Source organism: Peromyscus californicus, unplaced genomic scaffold (genome assembly GCF_007827085.1).
Source record: "Peromyscus californicus insignis strain IS unplaced genomic scaffold, ASM782708v3 Scaffold_7__1_contigs__length_154581171, whole genome shotgun sequence".
In the NCBI taxonomy this organism is placed as follows: domain Eukaryota; kingdom Metazoa; phylum Chordata; class Mammalia; order Rodentia; family Cricetidae; genus Peromyscus; species Peromyscus californicus.
The window spans coordinates 86,170,880-86,184,513 of NW_026294595.1; the positions used below are offsets into that span (position 1 = coordinate 86,170,880).

Consider the following 13,634-nt stretch of genomic DNA (forward strand, 5'->3'; position numbering starts at 1 on the left):
TGTATATAAATATTATAGCTTTCACCTTACGAATTTTGTGGGACTCCTGAGTGTGTGAATGAGAGGGTCTCTGATTGTAGTGCCTTCTCTTAGGGCTTTTTTCCTTATGTTGGTTTGCAGGGTCCAACTTCAATGCAATGGATTTTGTTTTATCTTATTGTGTTTTGTTTTGTTATGTTTTGTTGTTATCACTTAAAACTCTGGTCTTTTCTAATAAGAAATAGAAAGAGAGGGGATTCAGATAGGATCAAAGTGGGGAGAAATCAAGAAGAGTAAAGGGAGGGGAAATTGTAAAAAGGATATATTGTATGAGAAAATAATCTGTATTTAATAGGTGCCTTAAACAAACTTATAATCATCTCCCAGCTTCTAAGTACATTGAAGTCTGTAGCAGATGGAAAACATGGTTTTTTAAAGTAATAATAACAAAATAAAGCATTTTCCTTTCGAAAGTGGCCAATATGAGGGTCAGTGAGGTAATGATGAACATAATAAATTAAAGCAATAGTACATAAAAGCATGCACAAAAATAACTGTTACAATTTTTTAAAAAAGGTACTTTCCTTTATTTGGATGGAACTAGTAAGCTTATTAAATATTCTGAACCTTCATGGATTTTTGCAATAAATGTAATGAAGCCAAAATACTCTTCTGTAAAATGAATATTAAAAGAGAAGACAGATTCGAGTATACATTCTTTGATATGTTCAGACTGAGGAGAAGTAATTACAAATTTAAGGAATAAATACTTTACAAAAATTCAAGTTCATAATTAAAATTTGTATTCATGAAATTAGAAAACCAATTAATGGGCATGTGATGTTATACAGACTTATACTCAGTTAAAATTTACTAAGATTTTGTTCTTAAAGATAAACATATGAGTTTGGTCAAGAATGCTAAGTTAAACTTTATTAAAAACATAGAAGAATACTTTGATGACATACCTGTGTGGAAAAATCATTCATATTTAGAATTTAAGACAAAGGATTAACAATGCTCTGCTGGTTGATCAATAATTGTTATATTGTCTTTAAGGTGTTAAATTATATCTATAGTGAAAGATTGGTACAAATATTCAATATAAACCATATTTGCTGGTTTTGAATCTATTTCATACAGTCAGTTTCATAATGTGAAGTAATTAGTACACGTTTCTGAATATTATGAATTTCTTTTGGGAACCTGGAATTTGCCTATGAACCTTTTCATAGCATTTTTCATCTCTTTATTTCTCAGTGTATAAACAGCTGGGTTTAGGAGAGGTGTGAAAGTAGAGTAAAACACAGCAAAAAATTTGTCCAACGAGGTGATACTGAGGGGCCACACATAGATGAAGATGCAGGGCAAAAAGAAGATCATCACCACTATGAAATGGGCAGAGCACGTAGACAGAGCCTTAGATGCACCAGCTTTAGAGCTCTGGCGAACAGTGATAAGGATATATGTGTAGGATGTGAGCAACAAACTAATGCAGGCTACAGCCACAACCCCACATTCAGCATTCATTAAAGTATTTAAATCATGGTAATCCATGCAGGCTAGCTTGATTATGAGTGGCATGTCACAGAAGAAACTGTCTATTTCCTTGGGCCCACAAAACGGCAGCTGCACAACCACTGCTAAGTGACTTATACCATGTATAAAGCCAGTAGTCCAAGAAATCAGCACCAACCCAGTGCATCTTTCCAGGTTCATAATGGTGAAGTAGTGGAGTGGTTTGCAGATGGCCACATAGTGGTCATAAGCCATTACCACCAACAACACCATCTCTCCTGCAGCAATGCAATGGGAAAAGAAGACCTGGGACATGCAGCCTGCAAAGGAAATGGCCTTGATTTCCCTGAGAAAGTCTGATATCATCTTAGGAGTGGTGTTTGAGGAAAGACACATATCAACAAAGGACAAGTTGGCCAACAAGAAGTACATGGGAGAGTGGAGATGGCAGTCAGTGGTGATTAAAACAAGGATGACAGTATTTCCAGATACAATGATCAGATAAAGTGTCAAAAACACCACAAAGAGTAAGATCTGGAGATTCTTTGAATTAGCAAGTCCCCAAAGTATAAATTCTGACACCACAGACTGATTGCCTCCATCCATTTTATTCAGGGTCTCATCGGAAGAAACCTGCAAAGAAAAAAAATTCTCGACTAGTCATATGAAGAATTCTACTTCCTTTGTAGAACTTGACATCCCCTTTGATATTTACCTGAATAGAAATGCATAAATATAAAGAGAAATCTAAGGTAAATGTGAGTGACACTGCTGCCCAAGTGAAAGCTAAAGAGCTAATGAGCCAAAAGCAATTCCCCATGAAGAGAAGCATCAGGTGTGACTGTTACACTCATGCTCTATCAGGAAATTTCTCTTATAGGAGAACAATGAGGAAGCAGGACAGAAATGGGGAAATGTGTGTGGTTAATAAATGGTCTTAATATGTCACTAGCAATCATGACTTTCCACTATGGAAATGAGGGTTAAATTTGGAAACAGGTGAGGAGTTGCATTTGAATATCGGTGGAAATCATCTGATAGGATGCTACCATTCTTGGCAGCATGCTTAATAATTTCACTGGACATCAGTAGAAGCATTTCTGTGACATCAGTAAATTAAAATTTTAGCTTAAAACTATGAAGTAAATGATGAGAAAAACTCAGTAAGGAAGCATACAGAACAGAATGCCATATAAGATATACACAGATATCAGACTGAAATGTTCAAATCAGGTACACAGTTACTCATAAACAAATGTATTTTACAGAATTTATTTATGCAACTACACTGATTAACAACATACCACTGCAAATACCTGTAGGAACAGATTGACCAACGAACATAGAAAAACATATTAAGACCTGAGCTATAAAAATCACAATTAGATTATCTTAGCAGTAGAAAATACTGATCTTAAATTGCATAAATTAATCTTGAGAGCCCTTAGATTTTGAAATACTATAATTTCCTGGCAAGATTAATATATCATTTGTCATCAATTTGTTACCAGTATATTTTCTCATTATATATCATTTATCTACTGATAATCTTTGTTGTTTTAAAGAACAGACTAAATCACATAAGCATGTAAGCATAGCTGTTCTTTGACTGTCAGCCTTAGAGGAGTGTGATGTTATGCTTTCAGTAAGCAACGACTATTCACATCAAAGCACAGACAGAGTGCTTATATTGATCTAATGGAAAATACTCAAGCCAGACATTTGTATTCACTACAAATGCTTTTTGGTGCTTTTCAACTTTATTTTATCCTAGATCAGGTGAACAATGAAATACTTGAAGTCATAATCAAAATTTTTTTACATTCCTGTTTTCTAAGGACTGAGAAGGATGGAGTAAAGATGAAAACCAAGAAAGTTCTGAAGACGCCAAGTAACAAATCCATCTGTTATAAGAGCTTGATGGCAAATAAGTAAACACACGTGCCTTATAAGATTTACCAAGTATCTAAGGAAAATACACTGATTATACAGGAAAGAGTTCATATTCCTTGAAATTTTTTATTTTTCAACATTTCAAAAAGATTCTAGTCAACCTGAATTATTTGGGATTTTTTATTATTCCTTTTATTTTTAATATTATAATATAATTACAACATTTCTCCCTTCCCTCTCTTCAGATTCTTCCAAATACCCTTTGATGTTCTCCTTCATATTCATGGCTTCTTCTTTTATTAATTATTTTAACATAAAAGTATATATGTGTTTTGTGTGTGTTTTACATAAAAGTGTGTTTATATGTGTATATGTATACATACATATACATATTCCTATATATAAACTGTTCATTGTGTATGATGTTCTTGTACGTATGTTTTCAGGATTGATCAATCGGAGTTGGCGAGCCAATTGGTGTGCTCTTTCCATGGGAAGTCTACTTCTCCAACTCTCAGTATCTCTAAGAATTTTTTGTTGAGGCCTCTTGGGCTTACCCTGTCCATTGTAGCATGTCTATTGGTGTTGGGTTTGTTGAGCTCAATTTTGGCAATCATGATAGAACTGTGCCGCTCATAAAAGATTTTACTAAGGGAGAGTAATCATTTACAGAGCTATGTCAGACTGTCCTTTGGGACCTCTGCCACAAAGTAGAACCAAGTCTCAAGTAATGACTTTTAAATTGTGTCCTCTAGTATTATAGATGCAGGACACTACTGTATCAGACCTCTGTGGATGTAAAGTATCCTAAAACCACTTTCTGATACATAGGTGTGACCCTGCTTTAACAGACCTGTTTTAATTGATGTTATTCAGAATGTTTTGTTTCCACATGATGATTGAGAAGCTAGTAAAAATGGTACCAAGTATTACAATATCTTAAAGATTGCTACACATTCAGTTTAATAATGGGTTATGAAAATACGTAGTAAAATATACACACAGGAATCATTAAGTCTCACAAGATCCAAAGTAAAATGATACATGAGTTGTTTCATTTCATCATGTATTCTACTGTATGTTGAAACAATTTTGTTTGTAAAGCTTTTAATGTCCATTTGAACTCATTGTATATGTGTCTGTACATATGTATCTGTGTATATACATGCACATATGTATTTATTTGAATATATATATTTGCACATACATATTTATAAATATTTAGACACAAATATATGTATACATCTGTATAATCACCTTTCCTTAAAATAATTGATACACTTAAGTTGAGATATACCTATTCAGCAACTATGAAATATATAAATGAAAATGACACATTCAACATGCACTAACAAATCACTTGACTCTTCTATTCTCTTGGCCAGGATTTATCAGTATTTTTAAAGACCTAATGAAATACACTAATCTATTAAAGCATCTCTGTACTTCTTGCATCTAACTTAGTAGCAATTCTCCTAGAGAAATCTAATGTTGGATTACATGTAATAAATATTTAAAAATTAATGAACAGAAATAAACTGAATAATCTTGTTTTGAGTCTAGAAGCAAACTAATAATTTTCTTCTATTTTCTATTGTTGTGTTTTCTGTATTGATTGCCCTTCTATCAAAGTGCTAAACTTGGTAATAGTTTCAGTATTTGAATTTCTGTATTTATGCTTATAGTCATAATTACACAACTTGAAGAGATAACATATGATAGTTACTGATAAATGGAGGGTGATATTCTAGTAGCTTCTAATAGCTCGCTTAGCTGGCAGATTGATTGTTGTATTGTGGGTTTTTTTCCATATGTGTTTTGTTTAATTGTACATATATTTTATTTTTAAATATGTTTTAAATAAAGTGGAATACCTAATTTTCCCTATATTTTTTCCTTCCAGAAGCCTTTCCCAAGTGCCCCATGCTACTTCTCATGTAGCTAGACCATTTTTCTTTTATTTTTATTGCTATATATATGACTTATATATGTATCTGTATGTACAAATGCATATAAATACAATCTGTTATGTATAATTTTGTTGTTTCATATAGTTTCAGGACCAAGGCCATTTGACAAAAAATTTAGGAAGTTCATCCCTGCAGAGACTAATTCTTCTTTTCCTAGAAGACAATAGTTGGCAAAATTTTATTCTGATTTCCACAATTCCCACTTAACTTGCCTTCATTTTTACTCCTATTTCTATGCTGAAAGTTATCTTACCTAATATGTACTCTTTTATTTAAAAATATTTTATACAGTTAAGTGAGAGGGAATATTTGGACAATATTAGCTGTATGTTACTTTTATGGACTATCAGAGAATGATGACATTCTAGTGTAGACATGAGAACACGTGGAATAAGAGAGGTAGAGGAAATACATTAATTGGCCTCTAATACTGACAGAGGACAAATAAACCATTCTCAATTCCACCTATTGAGGGTATAGATAAAAAGAGATAACCAAAAATATTTTAAGAATTACCTTAAAGAAGAAAATCAGAGAGATGAGATGACTTACCAAACTCAACATTTTCTTTTCTATCAGAAAGGAAAACACATCTAATGTGTGCTTATGAAGATATCTTTTGTGTATAGACAGTCTTCACCTCATTAGACCTATATTTGCCTTCTAAAATTTCCCCATGGGTGAAATTCACTTATGTGTTCTGACCCAAATGAGAATGGTGGAGATAATTACTTTGGACATCTCTTAGGGATTTTCCCATTTAATGTAATACCGAGTGCTAAATAACTGTTGAAACAGAAAGAAACTAACCTTGTTATAGTCATCTCAGCACTGATTAGAATTGGACAACTTTTCAAAAATTTTCACTTCTCAGATAAGGAGTAAGGAGATGCTTTCTTCTGCCTGGTCACTTACTGTTTGAATGTAATCAAAGTGGATCAATTTTTTGTAGTTATACAACCATGTTCTGTAAAAATGTAAGATATAACCAGAACAAAAGCAGTGCTGTGAAAATTATTTCCAAATGCATGATGAACTGTGTCAAATCTTGGTCACATGACTGATGATGTTCAGTGTGCTCTGTAACTGTATGTGATGCTGGCAGGTATGAAGTAGATGCCATAAATATTAACTATATAGAATACAAACATTTCTTCTATTGTTATAGAAAACTAAGGAGTATACCTTTCAAACAATTTCACTTGAGATGGAGTTGCAATAAATTCTGCTGATCGCAAAATAAAAGTGCTATGTAGGTTTTTGCATATGTAAATTGTAATTATCAGCAATTGCTGAACAAGCTATCATGTTATTTTCTTTGTAAAAATGTACATATATATGTGTAGTGTAACTTTATCAGCAGCTTTATCCAAATGAGACAACACAGAATATTAGTAGTTAGTCCTTATGACAATTAAGTGAAACCAATATATAAAATATGGTCTTATGTAATCTAACAATTTCAACACCTGACAAGAACATATACTTTTTTTCTTTTTATTAAGACATTTTCCATTTGTTTTGAATATAAACCACGAATTTCCCCTGTCCTCCCTCCTCCCAACCTTCAGGCTTTTCTCATCCGAAACACTCCCAATTTCTACCTCCTCCAAGGCAAGTTCTCCCCTGGGGATTCAGCAGAGCCTGGTATATTCAGTTGAGGCAGGTCCAAGTACCTCCTCCCTGCACTAAGGCTGAGGAAAGTGTCTCAGTATAGGCACTAGGTTCCGAAAAGCCAGCTCATGCACTAAGGACAGGTCCCAGTCTCACTGCCTGGGGGCCCCCTTAACAGTTCAAGCTAAACAACTGTCTCACTTATCTAGAGGGCCTAGTCTAGTGCTGTGGGGGCTCCTCAGCTATTGGTTCACAGTTCATGTGTTTCCACTAGTTTGGCTAGTTGTCTCTGTACTTTTTCCAATCCTGGTCTTGATATCTCTTGCTCATATAATCCCTCATCTCTCTCATAGATTGGACTCTGGTAGCTCTGCCTGGGGCTTGGCTGTGGATCTCTGCATCTGCTTCCATCAGTCACTGGTTGAGGGTTCTATCATGACATTTAGGATATTCGGCCATGAAATCACCAGAGTAGGTCAGCTCAGGCACCCTCTTGACCATTGCCAGTAGTCTATAGTGGATTCATTCTTGTGGATTCCTGGGGATCTCTCTAGCACTCTGCTTCTTCCTATTCCCATTGTGTCTTCATTTATCATGGTATCTCTTTCCTTGTTCTCCCACTCTGTTCCTGATCCAGCTAGGACCTCCAGCTCCCCTAAGCTCTCTTTCCCCTGACCCTTGCCCTCCATTACACCCCTCACCCTCAGTTTGCTCATGTAGATCTCATCCATTTCTCCACCGCTGGGCGATCCCTGTGTCTTTCCTAGGGTCCTATTTACTAGCCAGCCTCCCTGGAGCTGTGAGTTGCAGTCTGGTTATCCTTTGCTTTACATCTAGTATCCACTTATTGGCGTCCAACCTGGTGGCAAGAATTTCCACCTAAAAACTGAGAAAAGATTCTAAAACGGAGCTAAAAACAGTTCCTAATTGTCTCTCTCAAATGAGCGGCAGCTGCCAGTTTGAGCTACTGGCGGGTTCCTAGTGTGCGCGCTCGGCCTGCGGTATGGCGGGAATGAGGCCTCTGCAAGTGGCACATTAAGTTGCTTGGTGGATTTAGCCTTTGCTAGTACAAAACAAAAAAAAAAGAGGTTTCTGGGCTACATGCTGCTTGGATAAAAGCGTAGAGACCCATGATAGCTCTCAGAGCTGACGGTAAGCATACCGCCGCCATGTTGGGAAGTTGAGGTGGGCGGAGCCAGCAGCCACAGCTGCTGTAGTTTAAGGCAATAGATTCACAATAAGAAGGATTCAGATGTAATAGTTCAAAATGTGTGTAAAATATATGTAGGCTTGAAAGAGATTAAAAAGGTGATATATACAGTTACAGAAACAAATACATAGTTTTAAAAAATAAAGTCTTTAAAGAGACAGTAAAATTAATATAAAAAATAAGCCCCGTAAAGATGGATATCACACAGAGAATCTGGATTGTGTTGTCTTTGGGATTCTTAACTACAGAGAGATATTTGATTGTAAAGGAAGCTGAGTTAAAACAATATGCATATTTTAAAGGTACCTTGACTTCAAAATTTGGATATAAGGATATGTTACTTTGGAAAGGAGACTCTGTTTTTGTTTCCACAGAAAGCCAGAGGCTATGAATTTGTTCCAGATTAAGACACATCAGGTTTGACCCGCCAAGACCACCTGAAAGGTCTCCGATGACACCATGGCCCAGATGATCCAACATTCAGAACCGTTTCAAGGCAACTGGCTCAGATGATACAGCCTCACGGACTACTCCATGATCCTAAAATTTTCTTTGTTTCCCCAGAAGATACAGCGCCCCCCTCCAGCAGGAAGCAGTAAGAGAAGCTATGCCCAAATTCCCAAATATACCAAGCTGACTTTGGAGATGTGTAAAGGTTAAAACCTTCCTTTTTAAGAAAAGAAAAGGGGAGGTGCTGTGGGATGGTCTGTATGTCAAATGTGTTGCTGATTGGTCAATGAATAAATCACTGATTGGTCAGTGGCCAGGCAGGAAGTATAGGCAGGACTAACAGAGAGGAGAATTGAGAGAACAGGAAGCTGGGTGAGGGAGACACTGCCAGGCGCCATCAGGATAAGGAAGATGTAAACTACCGGTAAGCCACAAGCCACGTGGCAAGGTATAGATTAATAGAAATGGATTAATTTAAGCTGTAAGAACAGTTAGCAAGAAGCCTGCTGCGGCCATACAGTTTGTAAACAATATAAGTCTCTGTGTTTACTTGGTCGGGTTTGAGTGGCTGAGGGACTGTCGGGTGTCAGAGATTTGTCCTGACTATGGGCCAGGCAGGAAAACTCCAGCTACAACTTATGAGTGAGTACATATCATGTTTGTCTTTCTGAGTCTGGGTTACCTCACTCAGGATGATATTTTCTAGTTCCATTCATTTGCATGCAAACCTCATGATGTCATTGTTTTTCTCTGCTGAGTAGTACTCCATTGTGTGTATGTACCACATTTTCTTTATCCATTCTTCAGTTGAAGGGCATCTAGGTTGTGTCCAGGTTCTGGCTATTACAAATGATGCTGCTATGAACATAGTTGAACAAGTGTCCTTGTGGTATGATTGAGCATTCCTTGGGTATAGGCCCAAGAGTGGTATAGCTGGGTCTTGAGGAGGATTGATTCCCAATTTTCTGAGAAAGCGCCATACTGATTTCCAAAGTGGCTGTACCAGTACGCATTCCCACCAATAGTGTAGGAGTGTTCCCCTTGCCCCACATCCTCTCCAACATAAGCTGTCTTCAGTGTTTCTTATCTTAGCCATTCTGATAGGTATAATATGGAATCTCAGAGTCATTTTGATTTGCATTTCCCTGATGACTAAGGATGTTAAGCAATTCCTTAAATGTCTTTCAGCCATTTGAGCTTTATCTGTTGAGAGTTCTCTGTTTATCTCTATAGCCCATTTTTAATTGGAATGTTAGGCATTTTGATGTCTAGTTTCTTGAGTTCTTTATATATTCTGGATATCAGCCCTCTGTCAGATGTGGGGTTGTTGAAGATGTTTTCACATTCTGTAGGCTGTGGTTTTATCTTATTGAATGTGTCCTTTGCCTTACAACAGCTTCTCAGTTTCAAGAGGTCTCATTTATTAATTGTTACTTTCAGCGTCTGTGCTACTAGTGTTATATCTAGGAAGTGACCTCCAGTGCCAGTGCATTCAAGACTACTTCCTATTTTCTCTTCAATGAGGTTCAGAGTAGCTGGATTTATGTTAAGATCTTTGAGTCACGTGGACTTAAGTTTTGTGTATGGTGACAGAAAGGATCTATTTGCAATCTTCTACATCTTCTACAGTTATGCCCTCATCATTTGTTGAAGATGCTTTCTTTTTTTCCATTGTATAGTTTTGGCTTCTTTGTCAAAAATCATATGTTCATAGGTGTGCGGATTAATGTCAGGGTCTTCAGTTCAGTTCCATTAGTCCACATGTCAGTTTTTATGCCAGTACCAAGCTGTTTTTATTACTGTAGCTCTATAGTAGAGCTTGAAGTCAGGGATCATGATGCCTCTAGAGGTTGTTTTATTGTACAGGATTCTTTTGGCTATCCTGAGTTTTTTGTTTTTCCATATGAAGTTGAATATTGTTCTTTCCAGGTCTGTGAAGAATTGTGTTGGGATTTTGATGAGGATCGTATTGAAAATGTAGATTGCTTTTGGTAAGATTGCCATTTTTCCTATGTTAATCCTACCTATCCATGAGCATGGGAGATCTTTCCATTTTCTGATATCTTCTTCAATTTCTTTCTTCAGGGACTTGAAGTTCTTGGCATGCAGGTCCTTTGTTTGCTTAGTTAGAGTTACCCCAAGGTATTTTATATTATTTGTGGCTATTGTAAAGGGTGATGGTTTTCTGATTTCTTTCTCAGCCCATTTATCACTTGTATATAGGAGGGCTACTGATATTTCTGTGTTAATCTTGTATCCTGTCACATTACTGAAGGTGTTTATCAGGTGTAAGAGTTCCTTGGTTGAATTTTTGGGGTCACTTATGCATACTATCATGTCATCTGCAAATAGGGAAAGTTTGGCTTCTTCCTTTCAAATTTGTATCCCCTTGATCTCCTTTTGTTTTCTTATTGCTCTAGCTAGAACTTTAAGTACTATATTGAGTAAATATGGGGAGAGCAGACAGCCTTGTCTTGTTCCTGATTTTAGTGGATCGCTTTGAATCTCTCTCCATTCACTTTGATGTTGGCTGTTGGCTTGCTGTAAATTGCCTTTATTATGTCTAGGTATGCTCCCTGTATTTCTGATTTCTTCACGACCTTTATCATGAAGAGTTTTTGAATTTTGTCAAAGGCCTTTTCAACATCTAATGAAATGATCATGTGGGTTTTTTTTTCTTTCAGTTTGTTTATATGGTTGAACCAACCTTGCACCCCTGGGATGAAGTCTACTTGATCATGGTGGATAATTGTTTTGATGTGTTCTTGGAGTCTGTTTGCCAATGTTCTAGTGAATATTTTTGCATCAATGTTCATGAGGGAGATTTGTCTGTAATTCTCTTTCTTTGTTGCATCTTTGTTTAGCTTGGGAATCAGACAGAATCTCTGGTGTAGAGGATAAAATAGAGGAGATAGATTGATTAGTCAAAGAAAATACCAAAGCCAAAAAAGTCACAATGCAAAATGTCCGGAAAATCTGGGACTGCATAAAAAGGCCAGATCTAAGAATAATAGGGATAGAAGAAGGAGAAGAATACCAACTCAAAGGCACAGAAAATACATTCACCAAGATTATAGAAGAAAAGTTTCCCAACTTAAAGAAGGAAATACCTATGAAGACACAAGAAGCCTAGGGAACACCAAACAGACTAGACCCCCACAACAAAGTCTCCTTGCCACCTAATAATTAAACAACAAGATCGACAGAATAAAGGAAGAATATTAAGAGAAGCAAAGGAAAAAGGCCAAGTGACTTATAAAGGCAAACCCATCAGAATAACTCTCTATTTCTCAATGGAAACTTTGAAAGCCAGAAGGACAGAGGTAATGCAGACACTAAGAGACCACAGATGCCAGCCTAGACTAATATACCCAGCAAAACTTTCAGTCACCATAGATGGAGTGAACTAGACATTCAAAGACAAAACCAGATTTAAAGAATACCTAGACACAAATGTAGCCCTACAGAAAGCACTAGAAGGAAAGTTCCAACCTAAGAAAGGCAGATATATCCACAAAAACAGAGGCAATGGATAACACCAAAGCAGTAATTCCCAAAGAAGAGAAATACACACACACTACCACCAAAAGAAAACAGGAACTAACAATCACTGGTCATGTATGCCTTAATATCGATGGACTTAATTCACCTATAAAAAGACACAGGCTAACAGAATGGATATCAAAGCAGGACCCCTCTTTCTGCTGCATACAAGAAACACACCTCAATTTCAAAGATAGGCACTACCTCAGAATAAAAAGCTGGGAAAAGTCTTTCCAATCAAATAGTCTTAAGAAGCAAGCTGGTGTAGCTATCCTAATATCCAACAAAATAGACTTCAAACTAAAATCAATCAAAAGAGATCAAGAAGGACATTAAATACTCATTACAGGAAAGATCCACCAAGATGAAGTTTCAATTCTGAACATTTATGCCCCAAACACAAGGGCACCCACATATGTAAAAGAAACATGACTAAAGCTTAAATCACACATAAAACCCCACACATTAATAGTGGGAGACTTCAACACCCCACTTTCACCACTGTACAGATCTGTCAAATTGAAACTTAACAGAGAAATAAGGGGTTTAACTGATGTTATGCCTCAAATGGATTTAATTGATATCTACAGAATATTCCACCCTAACAAAAAAGAAAATACCTTCTCAGCACCCCATGGAACCTTCTCTAAAATTGATCATATATTCGGTTACAAAGCAAAACTCAACAGATACAAAAAAACATTTGGAATAACCTCCTGTATTCTATCAGACCATGATGGCTTAAAGTTAGATTTCAACAACAACAAAAATTACAGAAAGTCTGCAATCTTATGGAAACTGAATAACGCTCAACTGAATCACCAATGTGTGGTGGTATTTTACTTGTACTGAAATGTGATTTTAATTGTATGTTAGTAAATAAAGTTGCCTGGGGTTCAGAGCTATTAGAGCCATAAGAAAGTGCGTGGCGGCGGTGGCGCACGTCTTTAATCTTAATACCATAGAGGACCTGGAGGGCTGTACATACAGGCAGTGACGAGGCAGTCACATGTTTGGGTTTACAACCAATGAGAAGGCAGAACAGCTAGACTATATAAAGACATACACACAGGAAGTAGTCCCTTTTCAGAGAGCTCTCTTGACTGAAGAGGATCACTGAAGCAGGAAGGGTGAGGCTCTTAGCTCTGACCTCCTGGCTTTCTTCTCTGAATCGGCTCTGTGTTTCTTATTTAATAAGACGGTTGGTTACATCTACATTTGGTGCCCAACGTGACAAGAATCCCTTAAAAATCGCTTAACTTGGCTTGGCAGCAGGTCCGTTTTCCCACCAGGGCAGCCGGCTCCCTAGCCCGGGCCCAGGTTGGTTTGGCCTCAGGCCGGACTAACTTTGAGCTACTTGCTTAAAGCCGGTGCTACAGACAACTCAGGCCTGCCCTGCCGAACAGGGCCCCTGCCTGTAAAGCCAACGCACGTGGTTGGAGCTTAAGGTAGCCAGA

The 13,634-nt window shown here is 36.9% G+C and overlaps 1 protein-coding gene across 1 annotated transcript; it reads right to left on the minus strand.

Moving 5' to 3' along the window:
• Positions 1-1,164: 1,164 nt before the first annotated feature.
• On the minus strand, positions 1,165-2,106 carry LOC128102050 (olfactory receptor 4K3-like). Its single transcript, XM_052725555.1, has one exon. It carries the CDS (start codon positions 2,101-2,103, stop codon positions 1,165-1,167), a length of 939 nt encoding a protein of 312 aa, XP_052581515.1. The 5' UTR covers positions 2,104-2,106.
• Positions 2,107-13,634: the final 11,528 nt, after the last annotated feature.

Coding starts and splice junctions, on each gene's coding strand:
- LOC128102050 (XM_052725555.1), bottom strand. CDS start 2,103: ATGGATGGAGGCAATCAGTCTGTGGTGTCAGAATTTATACTTTGGGGA.